This window comes from Lates calcarifer, linkage group LG24 (assembly GCF_001640805.2).
Source record: "Lates calcarifer isolate ASB-BC8 linkage group LG24, TLL_Latcal_v3, whole genome shotgun sequence".
NCBI classification, from domain to species: Eukaryota; Metazoa; Chordata; class Actinopteri; family Centropomidae; genus Lates; species Lates calcarifer.
The window spans coordinates 14,895,147-14,911,430 of record NC_066856.1 but is presented as its reverse complement, the minus strand read 5'-3'; the positions used below and the strand labels follow the sequence as shown (position 1 = coordinate 14,911,430).

General features: G+C 42.1%; 2 protein-coding genes across 2 annotated transcripts in view; both read right to left on the bottom strand.

The window, feature by feature from the left end:
- The window catches only part of smarcd3b (SWI/SNF related, matrix associated, actin dependent regulator of chromatin, subfamily d, member 3b), a 37,417-nt gene extending 36,041 nt beyond the window's left edge, over positions 1-1,376 (bottom strand). Inside the window, exon 1 of the mRNA XM_018693694.2 lies at positions 826-1,376. Coding sequence (XP_018549210.1) covers positions 826-837 — 12 coding nt within the window. The 5' untranslated portion in view covers positions 838-1,376. The remainder of the gene's footprint in view (positions 1-825) is intronic.
- Positions 1,377-3,020: 1,644 nt separating this feature from the next.
- On the bottom strand, positions 3,021-14,172 carry nfx1 (nuclear transcription factor, X-box binding 1). Its single transcript, XM_018693698.2, has 23 exons — positions 13,890-14,172; positions 12,030-12,932; positions 11,586-11,747; positions 11,236-11,313; positions 10,932-11,037; positions 10,673-10,744; positions 10,449-10,588; positions 10,200-10,299; positions 9,870-10,087; positions 9,503-9,600; positions 9,038-9,068; positions 8,858-8,940; positions 8,064-8,172; positions 7,725-7,844; positions 7,565-7,644; positions 7,245-7,475; positions 6,633-6,706; positions 6,450-6,551; positions 6,075-6,212; positions 5,863-5,929; positions 3,702-3,847; positions 3,487-3,591; positions 3,021-3,255 (listed from the first exon to the last, which is right to left on the bottom strand). The coding sequence occupies exons 1-23, from the start codon at positions 13,906-13,908 to the stop codon at positions 3,180-3,182; spliced, it is 3,258 nt and encodes a 1,085-aa protein (XP_018549214.1). The 5' UTR covers positions 13,909-14,172; the 3' UTR covers positions 3,021-3,179.
- Between the last annotated feature and the right edge of the window lie 2,112 nt (positions 14,173-16,284).

The window sequence follows — 16,284 nt, the reverse complement described above, 5'->3', positions numbered from 1 at the left end:
ACACACACACACGGGGCACTAACAGCCCAACAGGAAGCACCATTTATATTATTGTGTGTGTGTGTGTGTGTGTGTGTGTGTGTGTGTGTGCTCGCGCCCTGAATCAAAGCGAGGAAGGGGGAAGGAGGGAGGGAGAGGAGGGGAGGTAGGGGGGTGGCGAGGTATGAATTAAAGGCATGCGTAAAAGAAGCGAGGCGAAGAGGATGGTCCGCACTTCTCTCGGCGCGGCTTCACCGTGCATCCCCCCTTCTCCGCTCACTCCTCAAGTGTCTGTTTCCCACACCAGTCAAGGTTAACAAGCCGCGCTGGTGGTGTCTGCGTCGGCTGGAAAAAACGGGGAGGGAAGGGGTGGGGGTGGAGGGGAGGGAGGTGGAGGTGGCGGGGTGAGGTGCTGCAACTATACAGTGTGCTGTGTGATGATGCAGACAGGCTGAGAGAGAGGGGAGAGAGAGCTACTGTAGCCCTACAGTCCCCTTAAATATTCCCAACCACATCCCCACTCCCTGCTCAATATTCTCTAATACATTGTGCACCATGCCACTGTGCCCCTCGGAATAATCCTAAATAAAACACGAGGTGGAAATTAATCCCGTCAGCTTCTTCTTCTTCTTTTTTTAAAGATGCACAATAAATTACAGCTACATGAGGAAAAAACTCCGGCGCGCACTAATCCGGCTGGCAACGCGCCAACAGCATAAAGAAAATATATAAAGAATAGTTTCAATGGTGGATGCGGATACTGTGCAGCGCAGACTCAGCGAGGCAAAGTGCTGTGGAATAAAACAAATGTGCTAATGTATCACAAGGTAGCATAAGCATCCATACCTTTCTCTCCATCACTATGCGCTTTTTTAGGCTACTCAACAACAGCAACTGTAGGATGTGTCTCTCTGGAGCTGTCCGGTCCGGCGCGGCGCGGAGCTTTCCCGTCACTCCTCAACTTCCTCACGGCTTTTAAGACAGCGGCGTCTCCCTATCACTTCCCCATTACTGGACAGCTAGGGCGACTTATTAGCGCTTGGCCTGTGGGACGCCGAGCCGGGGATGGAGCCAGAGCCAGGATTGGTGAAGCCTTGTTCGGAAGGGAGCAGGAGCGCAGGCGCGGTCTCTGCTGGAGAGTCGATATAATGAAAAATTACCAGAGGCAGGGAGTGTCATCAAATTATCCTCATGAGCGGATTTTTTGGGGGTGGGGGGAGTAGTGTCCGATGGAAGATTTGAAGTGTTGACCACAGGCTATTCTGCTTTTAACAAAGGTTGTAAATATATGAACACTGCACGAACAGAGACTATTTATTGGGATACTGTGCCACAATGATGCACTGAACAAAACCTGTTTACCATCAGCTCCCTAACTAAAAAAAACGGTACCACTTTCTAAAGAGGCACCCTTCACCAGGGGCTTTTAAGCTGCAACTGTAAACCCTTTAAATAATAATTTACTGATGCTTTATAGAAAAGTTAAAAGGCATTAATAAGGCCAACTATTGTTTGCCAGATTGTAAAAAATCCATTGGCTGGTTGGACAATATGACCACTTACCTGCTGGACATGACCAAAATCATTTGATTACCAACATTTTTAAATAATATTTTGTGTTTACAGTTTTGTTTGACCATCAGTCCAAAATACAGAAATGTGTTTTTTTTTTGTTTTGTTTTTTGCTATTTGGCTTGAAAAAATATTTAAATAATTAACTGTCCAGTCTGCCAGTATTTTAAGAGCTACAAAGAACCTGAGCCAAATTTCTTTTATGTGTCAACATTCTTGACCAATAAAGTTGATTTACTGGTTTATTCTGGTATTTTTACCAAATTTGAGGCATAAACAACCAAAGGTATTTTAAAACCTTGCAGCCCCAAATGATTTCTCTCTTCACTCTTATTATGGGTCTGTAAAACATTAGAGCATGATCTATTAACCATTAATTAATCAGTGATGAACCCTTTATAAAGGCTGTCTAATGATATCAAAGGGGGAATACAAAATTGGGATATGGGCCAATTATTACAACTACACACATACGGTTTTTATCTTATGCGCAAAAGGATATATTTTAAACACAATAAAATAGGAATAAATGAGTTTAGAATGCAAAGTATGGCAGACTTTAGGAAAGTTAAAAGTCATCCAGTTCATATTCACGATTTGTTTTAATGATGCATTAAAACTGCATAAAAGTAACAGAGGAACAGGCTCTATTTGTTGCCTTTATATGAAGCCACTTGAAATATTTTAGTGTGTAGAGAACTGTTGCTAATGATTTAATAAAAAGAAAGTTAAAGGAAGGAAAAACCAAGTTTCCTGTGAATAAAATATGCTGTTTCTGCTTTGACTCAAGTCTGAGCCAGCACATAAACTCCTTTAACCCGACTGAAAAGGTCCATTAGCGATAGAAAAACCGTTGAGCTGACCAACATCCTCCCTGTTTAAGTGTCCTTGAGCAAGACATGAATACCTATCAGGTCTAGAAGTGCTGAGCCTGACCTCAAAATTCCTTAAGGTTTGACTAAGGAAGAGTTCTCAGAAAATGCAGCATCACATCTGGGTCATAGCTGCGTTTCAAACAATGCTCTCTTTCCGCAGTGCAGCCCACTCCTACCTACCCACAAACTCAATCAGCAGAGGTTTACTACTGAAGCCTTGGCTCAGGACCAGCAGGAAAAACAAAAGATACCCCATGGCTGAAAAATTACTTGGCATACGGTTGGAGAATCTCAAACAGGAGAGCTCAACCTGCAGAAGCATCTACTGTCGAGATGTAAGCTGTTTTTATAAGGAATGGATTTTGAAGCTGATGCATTAAACTGATATCAACAATTGTGTCTTTTAAATAAGGAAGAATTTGCTTTTTATTAAACTAGCTTCAATGGAGGGAGTGGCTGCAGCCGAGGGAGGCAAAGAAAACACTCGAGCTTTTCAGACTGATCCACCTTCAGGATCTGAGCTCGACTATAATATTTAAATTCACGAGAAAGACTTCACTCAGCACTTGTTCAATTTCCTCCTCGCAGAATTAATTATTCTCAAACATAATTTTATTTGGTCATGAAGCCAGAGGAATTCTCATTGATCTGTGATTAACAGAAAGGTTATTCAGACTTTTTGGCAGATGCAGAGGGATGTTTCTGAGCAAATCCTGAGGTTTCCTCTTTTCTGTTTTTTTCTCTGGCCTCATATTAGTCCTGGACGTCAAAATAATCTATCACAGGCTCTTCTTTAACCATCTTCGACCAGGTGGTTCCACTGGAAACCCTTCAGGAGAATTGAGAAGAAAAGGAGTTCAAAAAAGGCAGTAAAATTTAAGACATAAATGTATCAAGATGTGAGGACAGACAGCTGGATATTGCTTAAGATATGAATTCATCCTCATCCAGAGAAAGTTAAAATGATGGAGAAAGAAGGGAGTTCAGAGTGATTCTTAAGGACACACCTACGACCGGTCTGGTTACCGAATGGTGTGTTCAATGACAGAGGACGACTCACTTGCTGCTGTGTTGTTTGATATGAGCGATGGGAGGAGGGGCTCTGGCAGCCGTCTCTCTCTCTATCAGTGATGTCAGGGTAGAGTTTGGACAGGCTGACTTCCCCCTGGACATAATCAAGACACACAGGCATATCCTCAAATCCACAATCAAAACTTTTTTTTTCTCCATCTCTGCATTAGCTTTACTCTTCCTGTATTCGCTGAAAGCTCTTACTTTTGGGCCGTGATGACCACACCACGTTTGGGCTCGCTGTCGTAGCTCACGCTCTCCACTCCATAGACCTCAGCCAGCTCATGGACGGTCTTCCGGTGATCTCGGTTCATGGGCGGGAAACAGTGGGTCCTCTTTGGCTGTTTTCCCTGGAGACATCAGTAATGCAAGTCCATTAGGGATTTTTATACTGAGAAGCATTTCCAAGCCTCACTGACCTGCCTCCCTCTGCCCTCTGTAGACCTTTACTTCCAAGCTGGTGTTCAATTTGTCAGCATTTATGTAATTCTAATTCAGCTTTAATGCTGAGCTGAATTGCCAGAAGTTAACCAACCAAAGTAACAGATGTTATTTTAAAATATGCTGATATAAAATTTTTTGTTATTTTTCTATCTATGAACTACATCTAAAGTGTACGCAAAATGCAGCAAATCTGAGAGACTTCTCAATCTGTTTTCTTGTGAATTCAATGATCATTTTCCCTTTTCAACCTCTAAAGTGAATAAATGACAGAAAATGATTTGAAAAAAATACAACCATCATAAAAGTTTGCATCACTATAGACCATTTCATTGATTTTTTAAAAAAATTTGTTTCCTTTAAATCATGGTGCATTGTATCAATTACATGACCAAAAGATCCCTCTCCTTTTGTGAATTCAGTCTTGGTTTAGGCTAGACCTTAACTCTACTTAGGGGAAATCTTAATGCCACAACTTACAAGGACATTTTAGATTACTCTGTGGCAACAGCTTGAGACATGCCCCTTTTCTCAGTTCAAGATGAAAGGTCCCTGACCTCAACTTCAACCCTGTCCAACACCTTTGGGATGAAGTGGAATGCAGACTGCATTCTGGGCCTTATCACCCAGCATCAGTCCAACCTCACTAATGCTCTTAGGGCCGAATGGGAGCAAATCCCTGCAGCCATGTTCCCAAAAACTCTTGTGGAAAGCCTTTGCTTGTGGAGTGTTTGTCCACATACTTTAGGATATGTAGTGTATGTGTGGCCTATTTTCTGCAGGGAGGGTCACTGAGCATGTTTGACCCAACTTTTTATAGTGGTACACTAACAAAGGAAAGAGTTGGAAAACAACAGCTGGCATAAAACTGGTCCAACTTTTTTGCCAGGAGCCAGTTAGAAAGTATTTCAGCAATTGATTAAGAAGGTTTAATAACCCATACAAAAAGACCAAATTTAGAAAATGAAGTCAGTGAAGGCAGCACAGTATGCAGAAAATTTAAGATGCGAGAAAATAAGATAAAACCTTTCAATAGCAGAGTCCAGGGCAGTAAAGCTCTGCACTCATGACTCATTGTTCCAAACAGAGATTCAGGTGGTGATAAACAATCTTTTACATTTGGCAAATAAACCAAAGCAACAGTGACCTTGGCAGCCTCGCTCCTGATTGTCTCAATGCAATCGAACAAAGCTGGAAAAAGAACACGAAAGACTATTTTTCTAGCTGCCCCCATGAGGTACCTACTAATTTAGCCTGGCTTAGAAACAGTTACTAAAGAGGCTTCACCGGACTGTCAGAAATCTACAAGCAACCACAGATGGTTCCATGTCGGAGGTCCACTGGAGAATTGACCGAGCTCAAAAATAGCCGAATATACAACAACTGGGTCAGAAAATAATGTGAAGATGAGGTAAGCTGTGGGTTTAGATTCATGCAGCGATGTCACACCTAAAACTGGGCAGTCTAATCAAGAAGGCCTAGCTTCAGTTTCCAAACCAGCACTTGCTCTAATGAGTCCATGCAAGTGTTTAACTGAGGGGGCAATCACTGAACTTTTGTAACAGTAAAGATAGAAAATTATTTGATCATAAATTTACTTTGACCCAAATAAAGATGTCATGAATTGTAGCTGTATTTTATGCAGGAGCTGAGGCAATTCATTGTTTAACAAAAGATGTAATGGTTTTGTTTTATGTTTTATGCGAACTGAGCCTTTATTTAGACACGAAACATTAGACAATCAAATCAACCAAGCAACCAATAATCTAACAGGCAGTTAACAGTTTTTCCTCAGTGATTGTTGCCTGTGAGCAGCGGGCTCCCAACACATCCACCAGAGGGAGCATCACATCATGTCAGAGGTCATTCAACCTGTTAGGACCACCAGACCATGCTGGCACTGGGATTCAATGTGTCATCTCACCTTATTCACAAGCTCAACAAGATTCTTGATCTCCTCTTCTACCCCACTGACGAATTTAAGGTCTTTTCTGGAAACAGAAAAATGGAAAACAGAGAGCCAAGGAGAGTTTTCAGTCGGAGTCATCTGGGTCATCTGCATTTGTTGGCTGTGAGGACAAACTGCACAGAAAATACGACCAGTTTTCTAAGATCATGTAAGTGGCAAAGACAGACCTGGCGTCTTCTTTGAGGCTGTCGCTGTATATGGCGGTGGAGCGGACGTTGAAGGGGTCAGAAGACGGGTCTATCTGTAGCGCCTCGGCCAAGCGCCTGTTTCTCTCCAAAGTAGCACACTCTTCATCACATTCAAGCCTGAGACACATTTAAGCAAACATACACTCACGGTTTGCATCATATTATTAGGATGGGTGCTAAAATAATGCCTCGTACAAAACAGCCTGTCCTGAGTGGCTGGTTCTAGCTTGAAGCTGATGTAATCCATTAAATGGAAACCTCTGATCGATTGATTTAAATATTAATGCAGAAACAAGGAGGTCTTTGGTCATGTGAACAGGAAATCTATTTCTGTTTTTTCCTCCATTACTCTACCTGGTTTGTTTGAGCTCTTTCTTAGTCAGGAGCGGGCCAATGTCCATGGAGTCGCCGAGCTGCATGTCAGACAGTTTACTGGCCATGGCAATGGCTGCATACCTGCAGTACAGACAGTGAAGGACGTTTCAACATCTTCATATTCAAATTAAAACAGCTGAATACAGTCAGACTCTAACTGACCTCTGATAGGAACTGGCTGCTTCTGTGCAGACGACTGTCTCCTTTCTTCGACCACAATCACACTGCAGAGCAACCTGTGAAAAGAATCAAGAATTAGCCCAAATTAATAGTGTAAAAATTCTGAGGGATTTGACTTCAGCCTGGTGCAAAAGTTTTTTGAAAGCAGACAAATATGTTGCTTTGACACTGGTCATGTGAGGAATTCCTGCAGCTGTGAAAGGCTCTCATTGTTTGTTGAGCTCTTGAGTTTGGAGGTCTGCCACTGCGACATGTTTTTATTTCATCCAAGTTAACTATTTGTGACAGTTACACACTATTACGGCAGCTGTCATCGACTGCTAATAGTCTCCATGTTAGCTGAAAAGGAACAGAGAGAATACACAGCTGGGCTGTTGAACATAACCTTCCATCATTAAAGAGATGCGACACATAAAAAAACATTTTCATCAGGGTAATAAGTTATTACTGAGGAGAAACATTTGATGGTGGGAAAATATGCCTCAACTCCCTGTGAATCCAGGGCTCGATGTAACAAAGACCATCTGCACAAACTTTGCAAGACATATTTCAGCCACTGGAAGTCCAGCTGTTCCCAGTGGCAGTGTTTTGTACCTTGGCAGTGCAGGTGGTGCGTGGGCAGCTGCTGCCGTTATGACAGGGAGCGGAGCACGGGTGGCCGCAGTCTGGCCGAGGCAGCGTGCAGGGCTGCTGGCAGCCGCCTTCTGCCAGGCAGTCGCCCCGGTGGCAAATCCGTCTGCAGCGGTGCATTTCACATGGCAACGATTTGTTACATGTCAGGCCGCAAGAAATGTCTTGCAGATGACATGGGATGTTGCTGCGTTGCTGTGGGCCGAAGGAGAGAGAGTCACTTCACTTATGGGGATAAAAAACAGAAAGCAAGTTCTACAAACTGTCAGCTCAGGGGAAGTTACCTCGTGCTTTCCCATGCACCATTTCTGAGTGAGGTATGTGCAGGGTGGACACTTCTCGTCACTGTGGCAGTTGTGAAACACTAAATGAGAGGAAAATGTTAAGAAGACACATCCGTATTTACAGTTTATAAGAGTATAAGCAGTTATTGCTATATCTTACCCGGGTGGTCACACTCATGTCTTCTTGTACACAGGTTTTTGCACTCTGGTGGCTTGGTGCCACAGGGGATAGGCGGGTACAGCACAGTGAGCCCACAGTGACACGTCAGCTCATCAAAACCTACAAACACAGGGAATCATGACACACTGGATGTAAGCTGCGTGGCTACATCACGACACATTAATGCCAAACATAATACCACAAGGGGGAAAGAACGAAACAAAAGATGATGTAAAAACCTCAAATTAGTTCTTTTTGAACGACAGAATAAATATGTGGTGCTTCTGAGACTTGGCTCATCAACACTGTTGGACTGGAGAAAATGACTGCGGGACTCACTGGACTGCCAACAGGGTTCACAGTTTCCACGGTGACAGGGCTCCTGGCAGCGGTGGAGGCCACAGTTGAGCTTGTAGCCGCAGATCAAGGGGCACTTGTGCTCCACAGCCTGGATGGACACAGAGAGAAGCCAGTAACACCACCTCATATGGTCTGATGCATTTCCTAATAACCAGACGATTTGTACTGCAAGCTGAAACTTAATTTTGGTGTCACCTCCAGATGGTGCACAGAGGAATAATTACAAGAGGACGACATTTTGGAACAGGCTGCAAGTCCACAAATAGTACAAACAGCGACAAAATACTGTACGTGGCATGTAAGAAACCAGGTTACTGCAGAAAATTGAGAGTAACCAGGCTTTCTAAGGATAAATATGCGCACTATGGAAAGAGCCATTTCTTAAAACTGAGCCCTTTGTGTAGTTATTATTGAAATTCCTGCTCCATGAACAGAAAAAGCAACCAACCAACAACCAGAATGTATTCCATTAAACTTTCACATAAAAAATGGAGTGAACTAGTTAACTAGGCTACAGTGCTTTTGGTATAAATAAAGCACAGATGTTGTTTTGAGACACAGCTGAACTAGTTTCTGTTTGCCACATTTTCAGTCGTATAAAAACCAGAGATACACAACTTAGTCTAACAAGACACATTTTTCACTTTTAAAGCACTGGTAGGGTCTGAGCTTTCATCCCTTTCATTATCGGTTTATTCAGTACTGGTGATGTGTGTTTGATTTTTAACAGTGTAAACTACATAACAACTGACACAGATTCAGCAAATACTCACCACACAGCACAGCTCGCCACACTTGTGTCGGCCACAGGAGCGTTTCTTGTTGCAGCGCTTCTCGCAGGTGAAGACGAGCTCATCTGGAACAGAAAGAGTAAAAAATTAAATACCACAAATCGTGTCAGGTCGGCCGCGGTGACGCTGGTTTATTTTAATCTGAATGTGCTTAAATCTCACCCTCTGTCTGGATTGTCACACATGGGACCTCCTGAAAAACAAATGATTTTTTTTAAACATCTTTTATTGCTTTTCAAATTATTTTTACAGAGCAAACACAAAAACAACTTATTGCTACATCTTTTTCATTAAATGTTGATTGTTGACAGAACATGTGAGTCTTGTCCAGCTAGTGTTTCACAGTAGGGGAGTTCCTCATGATTGCCTTCTTGGTTGCCACTAATAGACTTTAATAAGACATCGGTACTCATGCCCGTAATTCATGGCCCAATATCACTGTTGACTCCATCCATACATGACTGTGATCTGCATTCTTTTCTTAGGAGTAATGAAAAATCTGACAATATTTTTCAAACAGAATTCCCTCCACAGTCTGCAGCTGGTGGGTGTTTGCTGTAAGAAGAAATCTTTCAAATCTTTGGTGTCACGCAGAACAACACATGCTCCGCTGATGTTCCTGCCCACCTTGGTCTTGGAGCCACATCTGCATCTGATAGTGGAGGTCAGCGAGCAGGGCCCACAGCTGCCCTCATGGCAGAGCTTCTCACACAGATGGATGGTGTCTGAAATAACACAAGTTCATTAACTCCTGATAAACTGTAAGAACACTGCCTGTACGCTCGAGATAATGTACATCCTGTTTGCACGCTCTGACCAGGAGTTAAAATTAGTTTCTTTGTTTCAGAGTGAAAAACACAGGCCAACGGAAAAATAAAGAGATGTTACATCAGCTCAATATGTGAGCTTGAGTCATGTGTCCATGAGACAGTGGCCATCTTTTGAACGACATAAAATCTTTTCTAGCTAAGACACACTTTGTCCCTTGACTTACCACTGGAGCCACAGGCCAGGGGTTTGTTGCACGTCTTTCCACAGGAGGGGATGGGATCAGAGCAGCTTTGTCGTTCTGAGTAGCCCAGTTCCAGGAGTTTGGCCAGCTGCGTCTGACCGCAGGGACAAGTCCTCACCAGGGTTGGAGAGCGTGGGCACGGCTGACAGGGACCGCGGTGGCACACCTGCTGGCACCGGTGGGCTTCACAGTCCAACATCCTGCACAGAGAGAGAGTTACAAAATACGGAGAAACAGGCTATGAAGAGAACAATGAAAGTGAAATAAGAGCTTTATTATAAATGGATGATGGACATCATTAGTGCTACTTACTTTCCACATGTTTTCTGACAGGAGAAATGTCCCAAACCATCAAATCCTTCTTTATCTGTTCCACACAGGACTTTACGAGTTGTAACTCCACAGTAGCAAACTACAGAAAATAAAACAAAAGTTGTTATCAGCTGGTTCCGAGCCAGAGTTTCAGGTATTTATTCTTACAATAACTGAAAAATGCCAAGACAGAATGTCCACCACGGGACTCATTTTATCAGTCACAATGTTACAGGAGGTGGTTCTCACCCTGTTGAACCTGCAGCTGGCAGGGCTGACACGCCCCGCTGTGGCAGACCTGTGTGCAGGTATGTTCGGCACAGTTGAGTAAAGCACCGCACATTTTGTCACACTGCAGGACAGTACCCTGGCCGCAGCGCATTGGTTGACTGGAGAGAGATGGTTCAATCATTCAACATGGTTCAAAAATATAAAAGGGTGTTGAAAAAAAGATGTACACAAAGGTTAAATACCTGGTCTTCCCACATATGCAGGATTTAGTTACAAAGGCAGGACACTGTGGACAAGGTCCTGGGTGACATAAACTGAAGAGCGACAAAGAAGAACTGATTAAGACAAATATTCCTTTCCTGTAAAGCCATGTTTCTGCATCTATCAGAATGACTGAAGTGAAAACGTCCTAAATTCCTAAATTTCCAGCATAACTTGAAAATAGGGAAATAAGATGTGACTTTGTCAAAACACCACATGCTTGTGGTTTTTCAGGCTCACATGTTACAGGGGTGGTTGCAGTCCACTCCACTTCTTTTCTTTCCACACATGTCACCACAGCTGTGGGGAATCTCGCTGCGCTGCCACTCTGGGTTCGTCACTTTACCTGCCAATCAAATGTGGAATAAAATGAATGACGGTGTTGTTTCACCGACTTTCTGGGACAGACTTGATTATAGGTTATAGGAGTCTTGTAGGAAAGAAGACTCATGAAACAAATAGTACATGATCAAAATATGATTAAATCATCCAGTCTTACTATTTTTAAGATGGATTTAACTGCATGAATGAAACTATTACCCACCACAGAAGCAGGTGTAGGAGGTTGGTTGTTTCAGCGCTACATTCTGGCAGGCTGGACAACGCCATCCTTCAGTTGAATCTGAAAAACAGTTTTATATAAACTTAACTGTAATGTAATGTTATACAACACAAGGCACTGCTGAAGCAGCAGGAATGCCACTGCAATGTTTTGTTAACAGGGTAACAATAACCACCTTTGTACAGCAGATGTAGCCAATATTGTCCACACAGCATTACGAGGCATGCTATGCTACAGGACCTTTTGTTTTGTAGACCAGAGTCTGGGTAAGTGCTGCATAAACTGGTCAGAGAGCAGAGAGTAAACATTCAGATGTTGTTTAAAGGTCATACCATCTGCCTGAGAGGCTGGAGATCGAGCCCATTTCTTGATGCAGTTCAGATGGAAGACGTGGAAGCAGCTCTGGCAGCTCCACACCGGGGCCATGAGCCGGATGATATCACAGCACACCATGCACTCGTATTTTTCTTCGGACAGCTGTTCAATTAGACACCCTGTGGAGGGACCAGGTCAGAGGCTCAGAGGGCAGCAGAGCTTAGACAAATACCCCACAATTAACTTCTTTAACCTAAAGGACCCTTTTTGGCAGCTCCATCAGAGGAAAATCATGTTCTAGTTTGTACCCACTGACCTTTATCCAAATGTTTCTAATGATACCAAATAGGGTGGAGTACATACACTGATGCAAACACCTGCTAAAAGATGACAAACTACAAATATGGCTTGTTTTGCACTGATACAGGTAATAAAAAGGTTTCAGGCAGTTTTAGTCTAACCTGTCTGTGTCTCCTTGCTCTCTGGCATCTTGTTCCAGTTCCTGGTGCCAGGTCTGTGGTTCTGATGGTGTGTTCGTCCTCTCCCCCCTCTGGGCGCGTGTCGTCCCGAGCCTCCCCCAGCTTTACTGGATGGATTCTGAGACGATCTGCCATAGTCTGGGTAATCTTGACCACTGGCCCCCCCCTCTGATCCCACCTCCTCTTGAGATGGTTGTCTGGGTGGTTTGATTGGCCCTTGTCGTCGCTTTGCCTCTGAGTGTTTCCTCTGATGATCATCATGTTGAGAGTCTGGAGCTGCCCTGCTCCTCTGACTTCTCTCTCTGGCCTCTGAAGGCTGATTTTCTCCTTTGGTGTCATCTGGTCTCTGATGCTCTTCTGAAGTGTTGTTCTCTTTTAAGTGGGTGCCTCTCTTGTTTTGCTCTCCTCTCCTGTGCTCCTGACTAAACTTCCTGGGTTTTTTCGCCCGAGCGTCCTGGTCTTCGTTGGTTTGTTCCAAATTTCTGCTCACGTCTTCTCTTCGCCAGTTCGGACTATCAGGTCCATCCATGGGATGTGCACCTGAGTGGTAGACACCCCTGTTTCTGCCACTGTGTGGACCATAGTCACCTCCAGGTTTTTGCCACCAGGAGCCGGAGCCGCCAAAACTCCCATTTACACCTCTGTTCCCTTCTCTCCTCCCTCTGCCTCTGCCTCTCCAGGGAGGATGCTGATGCTCTGCATAATTTGAATTATTATGGTTAAATGGGGGGTGAAAGCCCTGATGAAAGTTTCCGTACTGTTGAGAGGGATCATAACTATTACTACTCAGGTTTCTGTCATTGTTGTGTCTGGGTCGACCTCTTCTGGATTTGTGCTGCTGTGGCTTATCTTGTGGCGTCCCATCTGGATTGAGGTCAGGTGGGTCTGCAACCAGACAAAGTGACCGTGTTGTTCAAAAGTTGTACAATAAACTTGTCACTGATCTCTAGTAGACAAACTATACTAAACATTCTATATCTTTAGTATTTCTGTGTTTCAATTTCTTCTCATTTGTCAGCTAAAATACATGCCATGAGCCAATTTATCACTCTGGCCTGAACTGTTATTTTCATCAGTGAGTCATCTGTCAATTACTATGTCTTTTAATCAACCTATGATAGCTAGTGAGATGGATTTATCCCTAAAGAAATTTCTGTGTTGTACCTGCATCATCCAAAATAAATAAAAAACTAAAACTAATTAGATTAATTAAGATTATTAAAATAGATTAATCTGAAAGGCAACAAAAAATTGCATTTTACATGTAGGCTGATGTGGGTTAAAACTTAAACAGAGAATATTATTACTAACATTTGATTTTTAAAAATATTGATTTACTTCTGCTAAAGATTACTCATACTCAAGTTATCATGTAGCTAGAAAGTATATTACAACTATTACATAACTATTAGTCATTAAGTCATAATCGACATACATATTTCCCAAGTAAAACGATTAAATTGTCTTTCATAAACTACGTGCTGACAGGTGGATTAACATTTTTATGACCTCCTGGCTTTCAGAGTTCAGTCACATGTTGTCAAGTCAGCTACGAGAAGCCTGATCTCACTGAGATGCTGGGCTAACTTTAGCGAGCTAACTGCGCATCATAAATAAAGAATCGGCTGCTAGGTCATGTTAGCTGATGTTAACTGAAAGTTCATGTTAGCTAACGTTAGCTGTTTAACTTACCACATAAACTGAGTGTGTAAAACGCTAGCAGATGGGTTTAACTGAGCAGTCAAACCAGTTCAGTTAATGGTAAGAACTTGTTTAGCCATCTACGTTGTCAAAGTGTTCACTGTTTGTTAGAAAAGATTATTTAGAGAGCATGTTGGTTACCTGAGAAGCCCTCAGCCATTCAGTTTGAACTCTGGTTGTTGCGTCTCTCACGCCGCAAGTTTGAGGACAGCAGGCTGTTTTCCGAGAAATGACAAGTGTTCCCTGGTACTCAGTGATAATATCCACCTCTTCACCTGTAGCCTTGTTGTTACAAATGAGACGAACTCCCTTAGAAACAGCAAAAATCTCCCACAGTCCCTTCAGTTCAATTTATCAATACTAGCTAGCTAAAGGCTAGCACTGACGATGTCAAGCTATCGGGAATCGGAACCGGAATTCTCCATTTCAATTTTCAAAATAAAACACCTACCAGCGGGTACACTAACCCTTATCTATTAATAAAAAAGACGCCAAACCGTACACAACTAATAGATATGGCAGTGTGAAATTGAAAGCCTGTGAAATTAATCATTTTCAGAATATCATTAATTATAACCCCCTAAATATCACGGGGTAAAACAAAAAATAAATTAAATAAAAAACATTTAATTCCTTAGTATGGCCACAAGGTGGCGCTTCATGTTTGGCTATTGAGGCTTTTCTGGTGACTAGCTGTGACTTTTACCTAAACATTGAATAAGGCAGTTTTGAAAAGAAAGAAAGTGAAAATAAGTTGATTAAAAACTGGGGAAAGTGACAGGCTTCATCTCTGGTTCAAATGTAGAGTTTGCACATCTCTAATATATCAACATCCTGTACAGTTCTGTCCAGCATGAAGCTGGTTCAGAGAAGATCATGACCTCTGGGTTGATAACAAGGCTCACTGTCTCCATAGTTTTGTAGATATTATAACAGACAGCTGTGAAATTGGTATTTTTTAAAAAAGGAAGTAGCTCATTTTACTTTGTGCCAAAGTTCCTGTTTGTTTTTGCAATATGCACGATGATGGAAAAAATATTCAAATGCTATATATATGCTATACAATATAAAATGCTCCATTACAAGTGAAAGCCCTGCATTCAAAATCCTACTTTAAGTACACAAGTATTTTCAGAAAAATGTATGTAAAGTATCAAAAGTACAAGTACTTGTTTCTGCAGACAACTGGTCAGTGACATTATAAAAACATATTAGACTGTTAATATCTGTGTGTGAGCAGCATTTCACTAGTGCAGCTGCAGACACAGAAAATTCCAGCAAAGATGCACCTGGCCACAATCTGAATAACTACAAACAAAGGGTCTGAATACTTTTTTAAGTGAGAGGTTTAAGTTTTTAATTTATAACAAATTGTTTTCAATTTGTCATTTTTGAGTTATTGAGTGTAATTTAAATTAATACTAGGCAATTGTTAGCTAAATTATTAAAGTTGTGCTGAAGCTTGTTGTCAAAGTTTTGACTCCTTACGATTTTCGACCGTTAGGCTAACGTTTAACGGTAAGTTAAAATTATTAGCTTTTGAAGCTACTTCCAACTGACAACATCCAGGCGGGCACCTAGTCTTCAGATATTACTTAGGGCTGTAAATATCTCAAAAGCTGTAGCTTAAAGTGAAACTATTGAGACATTACTGTTTGTTTTCTGTCACAGGCCCACAGTCAAACAGCTCTCTCTGCAGTCACAGATTCTAGATCACGCATGCGCATTGCGCAGAGTGGCTCCTCGTCCCCGTCAACCAGGCGAAGTGGGTGGGAGAGGTTTGCGTCAAGCTATGCTAGATATGAAATACCGGAAAACTGCTAATTTAGTTTTCAAAATAAAAGAGTAAAAATTCTATCGCGATAAGACCCCTTTGCTTCTGTTGCTAAAAACATCTATACCACAACTATTTCTGTGACAATCTGATTCTACATCACCAGAAGTTCTATATAGCTACTAACGTTTCATTTTTAACCACAAATATCCTCTCATAAACGATGACTTGTTATTGTCTGTCGGTTAAGTTACAAAACATACATGAATAAGTTTGACACTGGCTACATTTAGGAACAAATATAGGTCCTTTCAGCTTCCAACATACACAGGCAGCATAAAACATCAGTGTGAATGGCAGGAGGGGCGTTGAACGTGGCTAAGACTACTCAACAATATAATAATCATTTGCATCAATCTAGAAGGCTGGATTTTCCCCTACTTAGTGTGATTTTAAAAATAACTATTTAACCACAACATCCTGTTCAGGTCTGAGAAAGTGTGACAAAAGGAAGGGAAGCTATTTTTAGAGAGTGTGAACTCGATGTAAACCCATGCGTTGATAGAAGTGACATCTTGGGGCACCATTTGTTCATTAATACATACACAGACACATAAATTTCCCCTTTACCACTTCTTCTTCAAGCATAAATAATTCAAACATGTATTTGGGTATCAGCAAAACAAAACAAAAAAATAAGCTGGTGAGTTTATGCTGAAAACCTTGACCGGAAGTCACGCCTTCCCTCCCAACTAGCTTGAC

Bases quoted from the DNA above. Each gene is read 5' to 3' on its own strand.
- nfx1 (XM_018693698.2), bottom strand. The intron at 11,038-11,235 runs GTGGGTAATAGT...TTTGATTGGCAG, and splicing joins CTCCTACACCTGCTTCTGTG to GTAAAGTGACGAACCCAGAG. The intron at 5,930-6,074 runs GTCTGTCTTTGC...TTCTGTTTCCAG, and splicing joins AGCCTCAAAGAAGACGCCAG to AAAAGACCTTAAATTCGTCA.